The sequence below is a fragment of the Mobula birostris genome, unplaced genomic scaffold, assembly GCF_030028105.1.
Source record: "Mobula birostris isolate sMobBir1 unplaced genomic scaffold, sMobBir1.hap1 scaffold_913, whole genome shotgun sequence".
Lineage (NCBI taxonomy): Eukaryota > Metazoa > Chordata > Chondrichthyes > Myliobatiformes > Myliobatidae > Mobula > Mobula birostris.
In genome coordinates this window covers 236-21,672 of record NW_027278630.1, presented here as the reverse complement: position 1 = coordinate 21,672, position 21,437 = coordinate 236, and the positions used below count along the sequence as shown (strand labels likewise).

The 21,437-nt window shown below is 47.0% G+C and overlaps 1 protein-coding gene across 4 annotated transcripts in view; it reads right to left on the bottom strand.

Annotated features, from left to right (window-relative positions):
• Nucleotides 1-19,559, bottom strand: part of LOC140193842 (B-cell receptor CD22-like) — a 57,595-nt gene extending 38,036 nt beyond the window's left edge. For 3 of the 4 annotated variants that reach the window (XR_011884960.1, XM_072251000.1, XM_072250998.1), the window contains exons 1-5: nucleotides 19,508-19,559; nucleotides 4,951-5,304; nucleotides 3,900-4,193; nucleotides 3,216-3,485; nucleotides 1,665-2,015 (exon numbers count right to left, since the gene is read on the bottom strand). Coding sequence is in view for 3 of the 4 variants with exons in the window: in XM_072251000.1 (XP_072107101.1) it covers nucleotides 1,665-2,015; nucleotides 3,216-3,485; nucleotides 3,900-4,193; nucleotides 4,951-5,304; nucleotides 19,508-19,553 (1,315 nt within the window). In the remaining variant the exon portion in view is untranslated. Of the gene's footprint in view, nucleotides 1-1,664; nucleotides 2,016-3,215; nucleotides 3,486-3,899; nucleotides 4,194-4,950; nucleotides 5,305-8,548; nucleotides 13,434-19,507 lie in introns of those variants that run through there. The other variant, XM_072250999.1, reaches the window with a different exon arrangement.
• Between the last annotated feature and the right edge of the window lie 1,878 nt (nucleotides 19,560-21,437).

Here is a 21,437-nt window from a genome sequence, read left to right as displayed (position 1 = left end):
TGTCCAATGCAAATGACCACATATGGACAAATGCAAAGAAAAGCTTACTTGCAGCAGCACCACAGGCACACTCTAAGCAGAATTCACAAGAAAAGCATAAAATTAACTGTAGTTTTACAAGAAGACACAATTAGAACAAAAACACAAAGCCCATTGTAGTGCAAAGTGGTCCTAGTGTGACAGTACTGAGGCAGTGATTGTGGTTGTTGTAGTTGGTTCAAGAACCGAATGGTTGAAGGGAAGTAACTGTTCCTGAACCTGGTGGTGTGGGACTTCAGACTTCTGTACCTCCAGCCTGATGGGAGTTACGAGAAGATGGCATGGCCCAGATGGTGGTGATCTTTGATGGTTGATGTTGCCTTCTTGAGGCAGCACATCTTGTAGATACTATCGATGGTGGGGAGTGATGTGTCCTTATGTATTGGGCTAAGTCCACTACTCTTGGCGGTTGCTCAAATTGCCATATCGGACTGTGGGACCTCAGGCTCCTGTACCTACACTACAAATGGCTGGATCCTGGGAAATACCCAGGAACAGAGAGACCTCAGTGTACAATCACTGGAAACCCTGAAGGTACAGGCATGGTAGTGCAGTGGTTATCATAATGTTTCACATTGTTTTCGATCATGGTGCGCCAGTTTCCTCCTTCATCCCAAAGATGCAGAGTTTACAAGCTGAGGATATGTTGCGTTGCCACTGTAATTATTGTGACAATTGCAAGCACCCCTCGGCAAATCCTTGGTCTGTGTTGGTTGTTGATGCAAACAATGTACTTCACTGTATGTTTTAGTGTTATCGATGTACACGTGACGAATAAAGCTAATCTCACGCTTTCTTCAGAAAAAGTGGTGAGAAGGTGAATGAGATCCTTGTCTTCATTAGCTGGGGCATAAAATACAGGAACCGTGAGGTTACAGTACAACTGTATAACACACTGGACAGACCACAGCCTCGGCACTGCGTTTAGTTCTGGTCACCACACTGTAGGAAGGAGGTGACAGCACTGGAGAGGAGATTCCCCAGGATGTTGTCCTGAATGGAGAATTCCAGTGTCAAGGAGAGGTGGGAGGGGCTGTTTCATTCTCTCTGGAGTAGAGGAGGATGGGGGGAGGGAATCAAGATAAATTATGAGGGAAATGGAGATGGTAGGAAGGTGTTCCTCATGGTGAACATCACTAAATCTAGTGGCACAGGTGAGGGGAAGAAAGAGGGTATATGAGGAGGGGAATTTTTATTGCAATGGGTTGGGGAATGGTGGATTGTGGAGTTGGGAGCGACACACACTCTCACAGTACTGACGAATTATCCAAAGGACTACTTGAATGACCAGAGAAGGGACGCAGAAAGGGGGAATGGGGTTGAGAGGGATAATAAATCAGCTGTGATGGAATGGCGGAGCAGATGTGATGGGCTGAATAGCTGAATTCTTCTCCTATACTTTATGACCTTGTGGATTGAGCGTTGAGATAAGGAGTTGGTGTAGCTGGGCCAGCAGGGACACAATGGGCCGATAGATCTGTTTCCCCGTGTTGTACAACACTGGGACTCTACTGGATGGGTTAGGGGTGGGGAAATAGAAGGGAGAGAAGCAGCAAAGAGTGGAGGAGTGAGGAGGGAGAGAGGACACAGTTGATGCTGGGCTGAAAATTAAATTATTTACTCACTAGATACCAGGAGTGTGAACCCGATTGGATCCGACCATTTACCAGACGATGTTTCAATCCGGAAATAATACTTCCCACCATCGGATTCTTTTAAATTCCTGATCTTCAATGAACAGTTTTCACTCTCCATGTGTCCCAGGAACTCGACCCGTCCTGTATAATTACCGCCGATCCCAGAAGGGGTGTGATACACTGGAGTCCCTTCGTAATTTACGTCTTTGAACCAGATCCCAGTGGCCGTTGTGTATCTCGTTCTGGTTGCAGGAATGTGGAACAGGCAGGGAATTATCACACAGGACCCTTCCCGGGCATGGAGTGAGAGGGGGGTCCACACTGCCCAGTTATAACTCCCTGAAAAGAACCAAGTCTCAGTATGGGATATCATGGACATCAAAACCAAACAACCCACACTCGCAAAGCTAGACGACGAAGAGAGAACAGGAGGAGGATTTCATCTTGGAATGGGACCACATCCCATCAGGGAGGTGGAGGAGTGCAGGGCCAGAGACGGTCACAGAGATAGGGGGGAGGGTGTAAGGGCCAGAGGGTATCACAGAGACTGTGAGTGGTGTAAAGGCTGGAGGGGATTATGGAGACGGGGAGCAATGTAAATGTCAGAGGAGTTTCAGGAACCCGGAGGGGTCTAAAAGTGTAACAGAGATGAGGGCAAATGGAAAGGCTGGAGGGGGTCACGGAGACTGGGAGGGGTGTAGAGGCTAGAGAGGATCACAAGAGAATGGGAGGGATGTAGGGTTTGGGGAGGGTCACGGAGATAGAGAGGGTTTTGGGACTGGAGGGAATTACAGAGACTAGGAGAAGTGTAGGAGCTGGATGGGGTTTCAGAGACAGAGTGGTCTGCAGGGGTTGGAGAAGGGTACCGTGAAATGCAGGGGTGTTGTGGCTGGAAAAGGTTAGAGAGACAGGGAGGGTGTAGAGGTCAAATGAGTTCACAGAGATGGGAAGTGTACAGGGGCCAGATGGGGGCCACAGTGAGGGGGAGGGGTGTAACGTCTGGGGGGGTGGGGTCACAGAGACGAGGACAGGGGTAATGACCAGTGGAGGGGGGTCAAAGAGACGAGGAGGGGTGTAATGACCAGTAGGGGGGTCAAAGAGACGAGGAGAGGTGTAGAGACTGGAGGGGGATCACAGAGATGGGTAAGGGGTAGCGGCCGAAAAGGTTCACAGACACAGGGAGAGATGTTGGGGTGGGTGAGTGCATTACAGAGTCAGAGAGGGGCGTAGGATCTGGAGACGGTAACAGAGAGTGTATGGATCAGAATGGGGTCACAGAGATGGGCAAGGGTGTAGAGGCCGGGGGTGGAGTTTGTTACAGAGTCAGGGAGGGGTGTAGGGTCCGGAGGGGGTTACAGAGACAGTGGGGGTCCAGGGACCAGAATGGGGTCACAGAGACGGGGAGGGGTGTCGGCGATAGATGGTGGCGTCCGGTGCAGGATGCTGAGTGAATGGATGATGGTTGAATGGGATGGTTCGGGTCAGGTCACAGGGCAGCTGATTGATGAATATAACAAGGTCGAAGCCCTCGATACAAACCATACACCGGCAGTTTAGTTCTCTCAGAGGTGGCTTTTCCTAGTGAGTTGACGGCTTCACATCGGTACTCCGTGTCTCTATCAGTACTGTAGATCTGACGTGTTCCACTTGATGTCTCCTCTCTCCTGGAATTTGTACTACTTGATCGATACCAACTGTAGCTTGTTACTGGAGGGTTACTGTCCCCGACTACACACTCCAATGTCACAGACTCACGCAAACCGATGGTCTTGAAGGGAGAGATGGTGAGGTGAGCAAACCTGGGAGCATCTGTGGAATCAAAAGACCCAAATGTCAGAGAAAGGGTTTAATCCTTCATAGAGCAGAGGAGCACAATGTGACTCTCCCAGAGTGGTTCCTCCTCACTGCCCCTCCCACAGTTCTTCCTCCTCACTGCCCCTCCCACAGCACTCCTTCCTCACCCTCTTCCCAAAGAGCTCCTTCCTCCTCAATGCCCCTTCCAGAGCACTCCCTCCTCACTATCCATCTTATAACACCCCATTGACTCTCCTGCAATGGCCCTTCACTTCACCCCTCCCACTGCGCTGTCTCCTGACCACCCCTCCCAGTCTGTGGTCTTGTGTTAGACCCCGACCCTCCTCACTCTGACATGAGAGGTGATGGGTCTCACTCAGCCGAGGTTGTTGTCTGTTGCCGTGACGCTCAGCAGCTCCCAATACTCACACTTCACATTTAAGGTGATAGTTTGGGATGGAAGTTTTCCCGGTGAGGATGTTTGCTCACAGCTCAGTATCCTGCCGTGGTCCTGGTAGGAAGCGACAAAGCTCAGAGTGAGGCTGGTTGTCGCGATGTTCTGGTCCGTGCGCTGAGGTTCTGTTGAAGTTTGATCAGCTAATCCGTCTGAACCTGTCCATGTCAGGTGACCTGGGCAGCCGTATTTCACAGAGCAAGTTAACGTCACCTCCCTTCCCTCGATGATCTCCTCAGGTGAGGAAATAATTGGCAAGTTGGACACATCTGAGAAAGAGAGAGTGGATTAATCAGTGTGAGCAGTTTGTGTGATTGCAGTGGACTCCAGTGTGCTTTACCCCAGGGATATCGAAATCAGAATATTTACAGTGCTCCCAGTGAGGCTTAATCAGGGATATGGAGACCGGTACCATGTGCAGTGTTTCCAGTGTGGACCAACTCCAGAATAAGGACACTGAAACTGCCTGGTGTGTCTGGTATGGATCTGACCCAGGGATACGGAGACTGGATCTGTGCACGATGGTCCCAGTGAGGGTCTGACCCAGGGATACGGAGACTGGATCTGTGCACGATGGTCCCGGTGAGGGTCTGACCCAGGGATACGGAGACTGGAACAGTGCACGGTGCTCCCGGTGTGGGTCTGACCCAGGGATATGGAGACTGGAACTGTGCATGGTGCTTCCGGTGTGGGTCTGACCCAGGGATACGGAGACTGGATCTGTGCACGATGGTCCCGGTGAGGGTCTGACCCAGGGATACGGAGACTGGAACTGTGCACGGTGCTCCCTTTGTGGGTCTGACCCAGGCATACGGAGACTGGAACAGTGCACGGTGCTCCCGGTGTGGGTCTGACCCAGGGATACGGAGACTGGAACTGTACACAATGCTCTCGGTATGGTCTAATGCAGGAATACAGAGACTGCAGCCATGCACGGTGCTCCCAATCTGATACACAGGTCAGAGCATCAGTAAAAGAAGATGCTCTTCAGGACAGGAATATCAGGAATCCAGTCTGTGGACATACCTGATACATTTACCAGGACTCCATCCGGCCCAGAGTACTTCCCACCGCTGTTGTCCTCCATTCGGAAGTAGTACCGGCCCACATCCCTATGGGACACACTAGTAATAGTTAACGTGCAGTCTTTCTCGGCTTCCCACTGTGGGTAGAGTTGAGCTCTCTGGTGGAACTGAGGGTCCGATTGCTTTTTGGAATCGATGACAAGGGTCCCATGAGTCTTGTTGTCCTTCAACCACTTCACCTCAGCGAGTGGATAGTTTGCGGGATGAGAGAAGATGCAGGGGATCTGCACACAGGAACCATCTGAGGCCATGATGATCTGTGGTGTTTGGACCATCCACCATGAGTAGGCAACTCCTGTCAAGACAACAACTCTCCTTCAGTCAGTGGAACAGGCCCTTCAGTCCGCAATGTTATGCCGGCCATTTAACATAGTCAGAGATTATTATAACCCTCCCTCCCTCCCATATAACCCTCCATTTTTATCCATCATCTTTGTCCCGCAATAAAAGTCTCTTAAATATCCCTAAAGTCTCTGACTCTTCCAGCACCCCTGGCAGCGACTTCCACACACCCTTCACTCCCTGTGTACAACACCAGAATTTCCCCCATATTTTCCTCCAAGCACCCTGAAATTAATCTCTCTCATATTTGTCAATTAAAAAAAATACTGAGGACACGAGTAGTAGAATCCTTAAAAGTGAGTCTGTAGGTTGTAGAATCAGATCAGAGTTATACCGAGTTCATATATCCACACCAGTTCAGGAGCCTGATGGTATGGGGCATCCTTTCTCAATCTTTTTGACCTGAAGGAACACTTTGAAATAACTTTCAGGTCTCAGGGAACCCCTGCGTAAAAATTATTATATCTACAATTCACGGTACGTTATCATGATCAGTAAGTTGTAGATATAATTATCCAAAAATAATTGTCAATGCTCTTTTGAGCAGAAAATGTATTTTAGCCAACCTTTGAAAAATATTGGGTAGATAAGCTTTGCTTACCTTTCTTGAAATTAATCTTTCTTTCCCTTTCATAAATTTTAAAAATTCATAAGGAAAACATCAGAAATTTCTGTAAAATAACTGGCTTTAGCAAATATGGACATGTACCCCCAGATCCCTGTGCTCCTCCACACTACCAAGTATCCTGCCATTTACTTTGTACTCTACCTTGGAGTTTGTCCTTCCAAAGTGTACCACCTCACACTTCTCTGGATTGAACTCCATCTGCCACTTCTCAGCCCACTTCTGCATCCTATCAATGTCTCTCTGCAATCTTTGACAATCCTCTACACTATCCAAAACACCACCAACTTTTGTGTCGTCTGCAAACTTGCCAACCCACCCTTCTACTCCTACATCCAAGTCATTAATAAAAATCACAAAAAGTAGAGGTCCCAGAACCGATCTTTGTGGGACATCACTAGTCACAACCCTCCAATCTGAATGTACTCCCTCCACCATGACCCTCTGCTTTCTGCAGGCAAGCCAATTCTGAATCCACCTGGCCAAATTTCCCTGGATCCAATGCCTTATGACTTTCTGAATAAGTCTACCGTGTGGAACCTTGTCAAATTCCTTACTAAAATCCATGTAGATCACATCCACTGCACTACCCTCATCTATATGCCTGGTTACCTCCTCAAAGAACTCTATCAGGCTTGTTAGACATGATCTGCCTTTCACAAAGCCATGCTGACTGTCCCTGATTAGATCATTATTCTCTAAATGCCAATAGATCCTATCTCTAAGAATCTTTTCCAACAGCTTTCCCACCATAGATGTAAGGCTCACTGGTCTATAATTACCGGGACTATCCCTACTACCTTTTTTGAACAAGGGGACAACACTTGCCTTCCTCCAATCTTCCGGTACCATTCTCGTGGACAACGGGGACATAAAGATCCTAGCCAGAGGCTCAGCAATCTCTTCCCTCACCTCGTGGAGCAGCCTGGGGAATATTCCGTCAGGCCCCGGGGACTTATCCGTCCTAATGTATTTTAACAACTCCAATGCCTCCTCTCCCTTAATATCAACATGCTCCAGAACATCAACCTCACTCATATTGTCCTCACCATCATCAAGTTCCCTCTCATTGATGAACACCAAAGAGAAGTAGTCATTGAGGACCTCGCTCACTTCCAGAGCCTACAGGAACATCTTCCCACCTTTATCTCTAATTGGTCCTACCTTCACTCCTGTCATCCTTTTGTTCTTCACATAATTGAAGAATGCCTTGGGGTTTTCCTTTACCCTGCTCGCCAAGGCCTTCTCATGCCCCCTTCTTACTCTCCTCAGCCCCTTCTTAAGCTCCTTTCTTGCTACCCTATATTCCTCAATAGATCCATCTGATCCTTGCTTCCTAAACCTCATGTGTGCTGCCGTCTTCCACCTGACAGATTTTCCACCTCACTTGTCACCCATGGTTCCTTCACCCTACCATTCTTTCTCTTCCTCACTGGGACAAATTTATCCCTAACAGCCTGCAAGAGATCTCTAAACATCGACCACATGTCCATAGTATATTTCCCTGCAAAAACATCATCCCAATTCACACACGCAAGTTCTAGCCTTATAACCTCATAATTTGCCCTTCCTCATTTAAAAATTTTCCTCTCCTCTCTGATTCTATCCTTTTCCATGATAATGCTAAAGGGTAGGGAGCAGTGGTCACTGTCCCCCAGATGCTCACCCACCGAGAGATCTGTGACCTGACCTGGTTCGTTACCTAATACTGGATCTAGTATGGCATTCCCCCTTGTCGGCCTGTCAACATACTGTGACAGGTATCTGTCCTGGACACACTTAACAAATTCTGCCCCATCTAAACCATTAGAACTAATCAGGTGCCAATCAATATTAGGGGGAACTTCTTCACTCAGAGTGGTGGGAGTGTGGAACAAGCTGCCATCTGACGTGGTAAATGCGGGCTCACTCTTAAGTTTTAAGAATAAATTGGATAGATACATGGATGGGAGAGGTCTGGAGGGTTATGGACTGGATGCAGGTCAATGGGACTAACAGAATAATGTTTCTGCACAGACGAGAAGGGCCAAATGGCCTGTTTTCTGTGCCGTAGTGTTCTATGGTTCTTCTAATCTTAATTTTTCTTAAGGTAGGCTCAATAGATTTAATCTAAATAGAAGTTGTAAAGTGATATTAATTAATGCTATTTGCAACATGAAAATGTTGACAATGTTGAATACTAAAGTTCTTAAAAACCATAAGCTAGAGCATATGAATAAAAATATAGCCAATCACACAATTTTATACAAGACTTTGAAAAAATCTTTTTTTACTAAGTGACATTATCAGGCTCAAATATAAGCGTAGCATGTGAAAACTATGCTTGTTTTTTGCTGCACAAATATTCAATTCTGGGTTGAACTTGAGATAAGCACACACAGATTTCACCTTCAACTGAAATGAGATGATTTCTGTCCTTGCTCTTGATGCTTGTTAAACAAGAAAATGCTAGCTCAGACACGTAAGAAGTTGAAAATTGCAGTAAAAGTTTCATTGTTTTCCTATGAATGGCAGGATACTCTTTTTTCATAGAAATTCAGAACTTGTCCAGGAGCTGGTCAGTAAATCTCACCTTGAGTGCATGGTCAGAGTGCAGCTCACAAAGTTCATCTTCTTCTCTCAAAGTCAAATTCTCTGGCTGAACAGAAGATTCAGAGAAAGCCAGTCATACACTTGTGTTGGAGGAAAAATACTGTCCAATGTTGTCTACAGTACTTCCAGGTAGTTTACAATCAGACTCGAGACTTTCTGATGTCCTTCCTCACTCTCAAGCCCAAGCAGTGGAAACATTTTAAGATTTCCTTTTGCAACATGATTTTTCCAAAGAGTTATTTTCCTCTTAAATCCAAGAATCTTGTCACTTGAAGGAAAACATTTTTTCAAGGCCTTGCAGAGACCTGTTCAACTGGTCCATATGATGAAATATGTCTGCTAAGTAGGCTGATTTCTGCAGCCATTCTTAATCTTCAAAGCACTCATCAAAAACTGGCCTACTATTTTCTTGGAAGTACTCCTGCAATTCAACTTTCAACCACCATCTGTATGTAGCAGGAGATCGGTATGCTCTTTCTCCAGGTTTTCACAGTTTTTTATACATTTTCGAGTGAACTGGTCTTTGTTTAATAAAGATAACCATTTTTGTAGCACCATCCAGAACATTTTTCATCTTCAAGTGTTTTTTCACTTCAGGAGAGCATGGAGCGACCAATCTCCGCTGAACGTTGACAGCTCCTCCGTTGAGATCGTTAAGAGCACTAAATTTCTTGGTGTTCACCTGGCGGAGAATCTCACCTGGTCTCTCAACACCAGCTCCATAGCCAAGAAATCCCAGCAGCGTCTCTACTTTCTGAGAAGGCTGAGAAAATTCCATCTCCCACCCCCCGTCCTCACCACATTCTACAGAGGATGTATCGACAGCATCCTGAGCAGCCGCATCACTGCCTGGTTTGGGAATTGCACCGTCTCGGATCGCAAGACCCTGCAGTAGATAGTGAGGTCAGCTGAGAAGATCATTGGGGTCTCTCTTCCCGCTATTACTGACATTTACACCACATGCTGCACCTGTAAAGCCAACAGCATTGTGAAGGACTTCACACACCCCTCATACAAACTCTTCTCCCTCCTGCCATCTGACAAAAGTTACCGAAGCATTCAGGCTCTCACAACCAGGCTGTGCAACAGTTTCTTCCCCCAAGCCATCAGACTCCTTAATACCCAGAGTCTAGACTGACATCTACATCATTTAGTATTATATTGTAATTTGTCCTCTGCTGTGCCTATTGTCTTGTTTATTATTTATTGTACTGCCCTGCACTGTTTTGTGCACTTTATGTAGTCCTGTGTAGGTCTGTAGTCTAGTGTAGTTTCTGTGTTGTCTTACATAGTCTAGTGTAGTTTCTGTGTTGTCTCACTTCGTCTAGTGCAGTTTTTGTGTTGTTTCATGCAGCACCATGGTCCTGGAGGAACGTTGTTTCGTTTTTACTGTGTACTGTACCAGCAGTTTATGGTCGAAATGACAATAAAAAGCGACTTGACTTGACTTGACTTGAGTTTTGACATCAACCCTCTGTGTGAAGAAAGCAGTGTGTTGTGACAACGTCAGGATTTTCTTTTCTCACAAGAGAAATGAAACCTCTCATGGAGCCGACCATCGATGGACCACCATCAGTATAGCTGCCAGCATGGTTCCTCCAAGACAGACTTTTTGTTTCCAAATATGAAGATAAAACATTAAATATATCTTGGCCTTTGCTTGTTTTGGGTTATTCTTTGCAACAGAAAAAGTTTTCACTTTCATTTACAAGTCTTACAAATGCTACAACATGACATTTATTGGTGAAATCTGTTGGCTCATCAACATGGATAGAGAAGTTGTTGTTTTTCAGTTTCTCAAACAAAACCTCTTCAGCATCATGTGACATGTCATCAATGCATTGCCTTATCTGACTGTTCGAGAGTGAAACCTTTTCAATTTCTTGTTCTGCACCTTGTCCTAGCATTTTACATGTTGGCATTATTAAGTTCTCACCAACTGTGTGGCTTTTCATTTTTCTGGGTGATAAGTTCTAGTACTAAATTACTTGCTTCCTGATCTTTCTACTGGCTGTGACTTTATTAACAAAAGCTTTACTCTGTTTTGAGATTCCAATAGCCATTTAAAATAATCAATGCTTTTACATGTCACATGGCTGTGATTTGCAGTTAAGTATCTTTTCAATTTTGCTGGAACCATTGCTGCAGTTGTTAGTTATTTGCTACAGACTAGGCACAATCGAATAGGGCAACCTCGATCGCCAGTCCATATAAAACCCATTGGTAAGTAGCTTTCATTGTAAAGACAGACGTTTTGTGTCCATTGTTGCACTATTGCAGTGAAATGATGCAGAAGATTGTAATTCTTCATCATTAACCTTATCAGGATTGTCCGTAGGACTCTGCCTAGAATACGCTTCTTCTATCTCATACCTCCACTTCAAAAATCACCAGAATGGACCATCAGACATGTTCGTACCACACAAAGGTTAATAAAATACCCCTGTGTATTTTACACTTGGAGAGGCAGACATCACTGCCCAAGTTGGGCGAGTCCATTCAATGCTCAGAAAACACACTTCACGCTCCTCATAAGCCGACCGTCCTCCCCTCCAGACTCAACTAAATAAACACAGTCCTACTGCACACTGCGCTGAGTGACCACTAATGAGATTGCTAATGGTGTTGTGCAAAGTTCAAAAAACTATGTTTATTTTTTTTAATCATGACCTCTGGCGGAGCCCCTAACCACCTCTTGCGGAACTCCAGTTGAGAAACCCTGGTGTACAGCAATAACTCTTCCTCAATCTGTTTTATTAGGATTTGAGGCTCCTGTGGCAAACCACTTTTGTGGAAAAAATTGCCAAAAACTATCATGGTCATGGAAAGACCATGATCACCAACGTCATACGACACGTCTCATTACCAATGAACAAAGGCTCCTGTACCTCCTACGAGATGGAAGTAGCAAAAAGAGAACAAGGCCTGGATGCTGGGGATGCTGGGGATTCTGGATGGTGGATGCTGGTTTCTTGTGCCTGTGCTCCATGTAAATGTGCTCAGTGACGAGGAGGGCTTTTCCTGTGATGGACCGGGCTGGATCTATGCCAGGCCCTAACAGAATTACTCATGATACTCTCCACTGTGCATCTATAGAAATTTGTCAAGGTTTTTAATGAAATTCCAGATCTACACAAACTTCTGGGAAAGTAGAGGTGCTGTCGTGTCTCCTTTGTGATGACATTATGTTCTGGTCCCAGGACAGATCCTCCAAAATGATAATGCTGGGAAATTTAAAGTTTCTGATCCTCTCCACTTCTGATCTTCAAGTGAGGACAGGTTCATGGACCTGCAGTTTACTCCTCCTGCAGTGGATAACCAGCTCGTTGGTTTTTCTGACGTTGAGCTGGTTGTGACACCACTCAACCAGCTTTTCAGTCTCCAGCTTGTATGTTGATCCATCACGACCTTTGATTCAGCCAACGACAGTGGTGTTGTCAGCAAATTTAAATACGGCACCGGAGCTGACATGATGGACTGAGCTGTTCACAACTCTCTGTGTTTCTTCCCATGGGCAGATCAGTTGCTATTCAAAGCCATGAAACATGGCTTTCTGTGGTGAATTGATTAGAAATTGGTGAGGGTCACTGGAGACTTGTTGAATTTCTTTAGCCTCCAGAAGAATTTGGTCAGGTATGCACAGTTCACCAGGAGAGGAAAAGGGAGGTGGTTAGAGAACGGGGCAGATCCCGATGACAAAGACTAGGGAAGTAAAGCTGTCATATAGACCTTGGAGAAATAACATCAGAAGGCATTGGAAATACTCAGCAGGTAGACAGTCAATATTTCAGATCAAAGACTCTTCATCAGACTAGAGGCAGAGGCAGAGGGGAGGGGGAGGGTGGAGGGGAGAGAGGGAGAGAATGAATAGAGGGCGTAGAGGGAAGTGGGAGGGAAGGAGGGAAAGAGGTGAAGAGAAAAGGGAATAGGGGAAGAGGGGGTAGAGAGGGGGGACTGGGAGAGGTGAGAGAAGGGAGTGAGAGTGAGGGAAACCATAACAGAATGCAGAAGAACTGTGACCGTGTCAGGAAAGTGCAGGGCAGGTAAACAATAAGGTAGAAGATTATAGTGATATGGAGTGTGAGGTCAAAGCAGACCGCATGCTTGCCTTTGTTAGTTGTACACCCTGAGTCCCAAAGTCAGGAAGTTACGCTGCAGATTTACAAAACTTTGGTTGGGCTGTAAGCTGAGTAATGAATCCAGTTCTGGTCACTCCATCACAGGAAGGATGTGGAGAATTTGGAGATGGTGCAGAAGACACTCGCCAGGACGCTGCCTGGATTAGAGGGCAGGAGCTGTTAGAAGTCTGACAAACCTGGGATATTTTCTTGGGAGTGTCGGAAGCTCAGAGATCTGACAGCATTAATAAGATTATGAAAGGCAGAGATAGAGTAGACAGAGTCTTTTTCCCAGGCTAGAAATGTCAAATACAAGGAGGCATTACTTTAAGGAGAGACGGGGAAAGTTCAGAGGAGATGTGTGGAAAGGGATTTTACACAGAGAGTGGTGGGTGCCTGGAATGTGATCCCAGGGGTGCTGGTGGAGACAGATGTGACAGAGGTTGTGATGGGGCTCTTAGATATGGACATAAATGTGACATAGAACAGTACAGTACGACAACAGGCCCTTTGGCCCACAAGGTTGTGCTGAAACAAATGTGCAGGGAGTGGAAGCAGCTGGACATCACAGGCAGATGGGATGTTACATGGACACCAGGGTTAGCACGGACTCAGTGTGGGCCAAAGTGCCTGTTCCTCTGCTGTGCTCTGCTGTGTTCTGCGTCATTCTAGGCTATGAGACATCAGTTTAACAATAGCTGGATAATCCAGTCCAGTTCTGGACATTTCACTTGAGGAAACATGCAGAGACCTAGGAGAGCATGTGAAAATATTTCATGTTTCCCTCACTCGCTATGCGCTTTAATACCCACTCCCCCCTTCCCATGTCCTTTAGTATTCTCTCTCTCTACATTATTCAATACCCACTCTCTCTCTCTGGTACTGTACCAGTCAATTCCCACTCTCCTCTCAGTAACTGCCACCTTAAATTCCCACTCTCCCCTCAGTTACTACACCCTTTAATTCCCATTCTCCCCTCAGTAACTGCACCCTTTAATTCCCAGTCTCCCTTCATAACTGCACCATTTAATACCCATCCTTGCCTCAGTAACTACACCCTTTAATCCCCACTCTCCCCTCAGTAACTACACCCTTTAATTCCCACTCTCCCCTCGGTAACTACACCCTTTAATTCCCACTCTCCCCTCGGTAACTACACCCTTTAATTCCCACTCTCCCCTGAGTAACTACACCCTTTAATTCCCACTCTCCCCTCAGTAACTACACCCTTTAATTCCCACTCTCCCCTGTGACAAAAGAGGGTTACAAAAGTACACATAGACTAAGATGTTAACTGTCCTGTGCTATCACAAGTGGGATCATCAGTTGATCTGCCACCTGTCTTCAGGAGAGAGAGATAAGTAAGACAATGGAGCAGCATTTGGAAATGTTAATGAAGAGACGAGAGAGTTTAACGGAAGGAGGCACCGGTCTGAGTATTGTCAAGACCGGCTCCTTTTGAACCCTGAACTGTTTGAAGTCTGATGGACAAGCGATACCCCAACAGGGGGGATAAAAAGGGACGGGTTCGCTAATGCAACAGACACCACAAACGACACCACGAGGTAACGAGACCCTGGAAGCGGTGTGTCCCCCCACAAGTTGGTGGGAGTTTTTGGAGCTCTGTCGCGGGACCAGCCATAGATGCACAGGGTGGAAAGATACGGTCGGCGGGAACCTGGTGTGTGTGTCCACCCTTGCCTGGGTGCCGGGTTCACCGCGGAGGAGCGATTGTATCTGAAATGGAGGAGTCACAGTGGGTGACCTCAGAAGACATTACAAAGGGCTTGCCCGAAAGCTAACTGCGAGGAATATCAAAGGTCTGTTGAATCCAATTCGAATATCAGCATTCGCTCTCTCTCTCTCTCTCTCTCTCTCTCTCTTCAATGGCACAACAGCGATTACTGTGAACTGAATTAAACTGAACTCTGTCACTTGTGATTGAACATTTTATCCCTAGACTGAGATAGAGTTTGATTGATCCTATTATCCTAGTTCTGTGTACATGTGTGTTTATTCAGTGCTAACCTGTTGCATTTATATCCTGACTATTAGAGTACTGTGTTGCTTATTTCTTTAATAAAAATTTCTTAGTTCCAGTAATCCAGACTCCAATGAAGTGGTCCATTTCTGCTGGTTTGGCAACCCAGTTATGGGGTATGTAACATAAGTGGGGGCTCGTCCAGGATTTTGAATGCTAAATTTGGGATGGGGTAAATTGATTGGGTTAAAATTCCTGAAAGAAAGAAAAGGCAAACAGCAGAAATGGAAATTGAGGAATTTCTAAAGACGCTGACTTGGGAGGCATCAGAGGATGCCAGGAAAGCGGAATTGGCAGCTGTGGCCAAACGGTTGAATCCTGTTAAGGGGAAGTCGACAATGAGGAGAGAGGAGATACACAGAGCTATCATAGAGCATTATGTGTCTAAAGGTGTGTTTCCCCAAGGGGCGCTGGAAATGATGTCTATTGGAAAACCTGGTGAAGACGCAGTACAGGTGCAGCTTGAAAAACTGAGACTTGAGCACGAGTTCCGGGTACGGCAGCTAGAACACGAAAAAAAACAGTTAGAATGACAATGAGAAAAGAGGCAGTTGGAGCGAGTAGAGAAACAGAGGGAAAGGGAATTCGAGCTGGAGAGGTTAAAGATGATGGCAGAGCAGGGGCCCATGCCGAACCAAGGTGGAGGGTTCAGGGCGACCCAGGAGGTTAGGCTGGTTCCTTCATTTGATGATACCGATGTGGATTGGTACTTTCTCCATTTCGAAAAAGTTGCTGCAAGTCAGGACTGGCCGAGGGATAAGTGGGCTGTTTTGCTTCAGAGTGTACTTAAAGGAAAAGCCCAACAAGCTTACTCAGCTTTGTTCGCGGAAGATGCCCAGAGGTATGAGGTGGTGAAAGAGGCCATCCTCAGGATTTATGAGTTGGTCCTGGAGGCATACCGGCAGAGGTTCCGGAATGCGAGGAAGCAGTGGGACCGCATGTATTTAGAGTTTGCCCGTGAGATGCAGACATATTGTGAGCGTTGGTGCGCCTCGAAGGGGGTAAATGGGGATTATGACAGACTGCTACAGCTGATCCTGATTGAGCAGTTTAAAGGTTGTGTCCCTGAAGGTATGAGACCCTACCTAGATGAGAAAGAGGCAGCCACGTTAGCTGCAACTGCTAAGTTAGCGGATGAGTACGCGTTGACGCATAAAATGAAGTTTGCCCCGAGTAAAGGCTACCAGAATGGTAGTCAGGACAGCGGAGAGAGCCCACCAGAAAAGTCAGAAAGTAAGCCGGGGACTAGTGAGAAGGATAAGGTAGACCGGGAGCAGTCTGGTAGGAAGTCTCCTGGGGTCGTCTGTTATAATTGTGGGAAAGTCGGACACTTTGCGTCCAGGTGCTTTGCCCCAAAGAAGGAGATGGGAAAAGGAAAGGTGGCGATTCCGACTGGCTGTATTGAGCCAGCGAACAAACCGCTAGGAGAGAAAAGGTCTGAAAAAGTTCAGGAAGGGCGCGAGAGGTTTATCTCGGCTGGATGGGTGTCGGTGAAGGAGGGGTTAAACCCAGTTCCAGTACAGATCTGGAGAGACACGGGAGCGTGTCAGACATTGATATTAAAGGGTGTGTTAGACTTTAGTTCAGAGACCGAGACTGGGAAAGTCAGGGTCATAAAAGGCATTGGAAAAGGGACTGAGGCAGTCCCTTTGCACCAGATACACCTGCAAAGCAACTTGGTCTCTGGACTAGTCACGATCGGGGTGAGGCCTGAACTACCGATGAAAGGCGTGGAAGTCTTGCTCGGTAATGACCTCGCCGGGGGAATTGTGTTCTCGGCAGTGAGATTGACAGGTCAGCCTGCCAGCATCGAGGCCCCGCCCATGGACTCACAGGTTTATCCCGTTTGCGCAGTGACTCGGCGTGTGTCCAGAAAGACTGCCGAAGTAAATTTAGCTGAGACGTTTCTACCAGCCTTGTACCAGGAGGAGGTAGAAAGTGAAAAGAAGGAGCATGGTGAAACAGGAGGAAGTGAGGGAGCTGAGGCAGACTTAGCATTAGCCAGGAAGGAGTTTGTACAGGCGCAGGAGCGAGACGAGGAGGTGATGGTTTCAGCGGAGACAGCTCTCTGAAGCAGAATTAAAAAGAGAGCCAGTAGGCTATTGTGTGGAGGAGGGAGTGCTACAGAAGAAAGGGAGACCAAGTACCGTACCCGCAGATGAGGAATGGGGGATGGTGCCAAAAATTTATGGGGATGAGATTCTTAACCTGGCCCACAAGATACCCCTCGGTGGACATTTTGGGGGGAGGGAAACAGTCGGCGGAATCATGAAAGAGGTTTACTGGTTGCACAGGAGGAAGGATGTTATTGACTATTGCAGACGTGAGTTGACACAGTTAGAGGCTATTAACATGTTAAAAGCCCACCACGATCAGAAAACAGATCTAGCTGGTGATATCATGAAAATCAATGAGGCTAGGATGCCACCTGATAAGGGAAGGACCCAGTTTGAAAAGATAAGTGTGGTGCCGACCAGATGAGAGATGTCTATTGTTTTGACCCATTTTGCTGATAAGGTCTCTCACCTAACCCCCGAACAAAGCGGGCCATTGATAAAGCTAATTAACTGGCACGCACACGTAGGTCTAGATGTCGCGAGGCGATGCAAAGAGCTGGGACATGGGGCTGTTGTCACATCAGGTCAGCTAGTGAGCAACACCCCTATACAATGATTAATTCAGTGGCAAATGGGCTAAAGAACACAGAAGTGTATATTGGCGATGTAGTGGTCTGGAGTAACACATGGGAGGAGCTGTTAAAAAGCTATTTGAAGCCAGCCTGACAATAAACCTCACAAAGAGTGAATTCGGCCACGAAAAAGTCACTTACCTGGGATTTGTGGTAGGACAGGGGCAGCTGGCTCCGATGCAAGCTAAGGTGCGGGCTATCGCTGAAGTCCCCACCCCGACAGACAAGAGAGCCCTGAGAAGATTCTTGGAGATGGTAGGGTACTATCGGAAGTTTTGCAGAGAAAAAAACAACTTTGCGGATAGTACCCACCCTCTTACAAAGCCCTTGCCAAAGAATGCTAAGTTGGTATGGGACGACCCTTGTTATCTGTGTCCGGGGCGAAAACCACTAAGAAGTCACACTGATCACAATTCATTAGTGTTTTCGGCCACTATGAAGTCTGCTAAGTTGGAGTCTGGTGCTACAGGAACTTGATATAAAAATTACACATATAAAAGGAACGGAAAATGTGATTGCTGACTGTCTGTCAAGGTGTTGACAACTTAAAATTCTCTGTATTAGCCAAATAGCTGATGAAGATGTATATTTGTGGGTATCTAATAATGTATTCATGCTTATCATTTTTACCCTGGTAAAAATCCTCAAAGGGGAGGGGTGTGACAAAAGAGGGTTACAAAAGTACACATAGACTAAGATGTTAACTGTCCTTTGCTAGCACCAGTGGGATCATCAGTTGATCTGCCATCTGTCTTCAGGAGAGAGATAAGTAAGACAATGGAGCAGAATTTGGAAATGTTATTGAAGAGACGAGAGAGTTTAACGGAAGGAGACACTGGTCTGAGTTTTGTCAAGACCAGCTCCGTTTGAACCCTGAACTGTTTGACTTCTGATGGACAGGCGATACCCCAACAGGGGGGATAAAAAGGGACGGGTTCGCTAAGGCAACAGACACCACACACGGCACCATGAGGTAACGAGACCCTGGAAGCGGTGTGCCTCCCACAAGTCGGTGGGTGTTTTTGGAGGACTGATTGCGGGATCAGCCATAGATGCACAGGGTGGAAAGATACGGTCGGCGGGAACCCGGTGTGTGTGTCCACCCTTGCCTGGGTGCCGGGTTCACCGCAGAGGAACGATCGTATCTGAAAACGGAGGGGTCACAGTCGGTGACCTCAGAAGACATTACAAAGGGCTCGCCCAAAAGCTAACTACGAGGAATATCAAAGGTCTGCTGAATCCGATTCAAATATCAGCATTCGCTCTCTCTCTCTCTCTCTTCAATGGCACAACAGCGATTACTGCGAACTGAACTAAACTGAACTCTGTCACTTGTGATTGAACATTTTACCTCTAGACTGTGATAGAGCTGGATTGATCCTATTATCCTAGTTCTGTGTACATGTGTGTTTATTCAGTGCTAACCTGTGGCATTTATATCCTTAGTATTAGAGTACATTGCTGCTTATTTCTTTAATAAAACTTTCTTAGTTCCAGTAATCCAGACTCCAACGAAGTGGTCCATTTCAGCTGGTTTGGCAACCCAGTTACGGGGTACGCAACACCCCTCAGTAACTACACCCTTTAACTCCCACTCTCCCCTCAGTAACTGCACCCTTTAATACCTACTCTCCCTTCAATAAAAGCATCCTTTAATTACCACTCTCCCCTCAGTAACTGCACCCTTTAATACCCACTCTCCCCTCAGTGACTACACTCTTTAATACCCACTCCCCCCTTCAGTATTGCACCCTTTAATTTCCATTCTCTCCTCAGTAACTGCATCCTTTAATACCCACTCCCCCCTCAGTAACTGCATCCTTTAATTCCCACTCTCCCCTCAGTAACTGCACCCTTTAATATCCACTCTCCCCTCAGTAACTGCACCCATTAATATCCACTGTCCTCTCACTCCCTTTGACCCATAATTCCACCCACATCATTCCCACCTCTTTAATCCCCACTCTCCCTTTACTTTCTCTGTACCCTTTAATGCTACTCCCAGTCTTCTCCCTTCCCCAGCTCTGCCTCTCCATATTTAAAACTTTTGCCTTCTTCAGCAAACTCCAGTTCCACCTTCGATGTACCTACCCTGGAGGATGCTGAGGAGCAGGAAAAGGATGGTTTTCATCATCATTCTGAAGCGTCTGTAATGAAACACAAGACAGGAATTATTGGCAAAGGGTGTCTGATTCACCTCAGAATCCATTCCTGCACCCCGACCCCTCCAGCCCAGTGTCTTGTGATCACTCAGTGTCAGGACGGAGGGAACTAGGATTTGGAATCTCTTTACTCCGAGATTTGGAAATCCTCAGAATTCCCTGTTGCAGAGAGCGGGGAATCTCAGTGGCTGGCAGCGTGGGACTGACAGATTGTTCGGGATGAAGTTATCGGGAATGCGGTGTGGAGCTGGTGTGAGATGGTGTTTCCAGGAACTGAATCATTCTGACTTGCTCATGTGTATAACTTTTCTCTCTGGGTAGTGGCAGGGTGGTGAGGTGGGGGGATGTGAAGGATCCCACGAGCAAGATCAGGGATGGAGGCGGGTGGTGAGCTGGTGCGGAGGGTGTTTTCACACAGGGGTCCCCGGGCTCAGATTCACCACTCACTCATCAATCGCACGAATTGCAGCTGGTATCTGGTCCCTGTCTGTAGAAATGCAGGGCACGCTGGACACTATATGGGCTCATTATATCATCCAGCCCAACTCCAGAGGAGAGGGAGAAAGGGAGGAGGGACAGGAAGAGAGTGGGGTGAAAAAGGGGAGAGATGGAGAGGGTGAAAAAGAGAGAAAATGAGAGAGAACAGGGAGAATGGGGAAGAGAGTGACTGAGAGAGGAAGAGAGATGGGGAAAGAGACAGAGCAAGTAAGATAGAGAGAAAGAGAAATTGTAAAGGGTGGGAGTGAGAAGGTGGGGAGAGAGCCAGACTGGGTAGGGTAGAAAAGAGTTGGGAGAGAGAGGGAGGGCTAACTGTGGAGGTAGTGAGGATGTGAGAGGAGAAGGGAGAGGGAGGGGAGGGAGAGGTGGGGAGAGAATGAAACTGGGAAGAAGGGGTAAGAGTGGAGAGAGAGGGAAAGGTGGAGAGTGCGACAAGAGAGCGGGGAGAGGGAAGGGAGGAAGGAATGAGTTGGTTGAGGGAGAGGAGAGGAGGGGACAGAGGAAGAAACAGGAATAGAGAGTAAAGTGTGGAAAGACAGGGGAGAGGGGAGATTGGGGAAATGGCATTGAGGTAGGTGAGGAAGTGGGAAAGGGAGGGGAAGGGAGTGAGGGAAAGAGGGGAGTACAGAATAGAGAGGATTTAGTAACAAGAAGAGGGAGATAGACCATAGGGAGTGTGGAGTGTAAGGAGAGGGTTAGGGGAAATGGAGGTTGAGGTGAATGAGATGGTTTCCATCCTCTCCTACCCCTGTCTCCATACTTTCACCATTTTTCTTTCTCTTTCTCTCTTGTTGTAACCTCTCTTCTCCCTCCTCTCTATCTCTGTCTCTGCCTCGTCTACTTAGGGCTCTTTCTCCTCCTCTCTCTACCTCTACCAACAATCTCCCCTCCCGAACTCCTGATCCCCCTCCCTTGCTCCCTCCACACCGTCTCTCACTCTCTGTCCAACATCATTCTACCTCCCTCCCCTGCCTCTCCCCCATCTTCCTCATCCCCACTTCTCCACTAGCCTTAACCACCACTCCCCGCCTGTTCCCTCTCCTTCCACTCCATCTCCCTCTCTCTCTTCCTCCCCTGCCTCTCTCTGCACCCTCTCAGAGGATGTGCTGGAACCAGACAGGGTGAGAGGCAGAAACACAAGAGATTCTGCAGAGAGCAGTGAAGCTGTGGGATTCAGGAGGGCAGGGGCTCCCAATCTTTCTTTAGCCATGGTCCCCTACCATTAACCAAGGAGTCCATTGACCCCAGGTTGGGACCCCTGCACTGCAGGCTCAATCATTAAAGTACAAGTTTCAAAGTATATTTATTATCAAAGTTTATATATTATATACAACCTTGAGGTTTATCTCTTACAGGCAGCC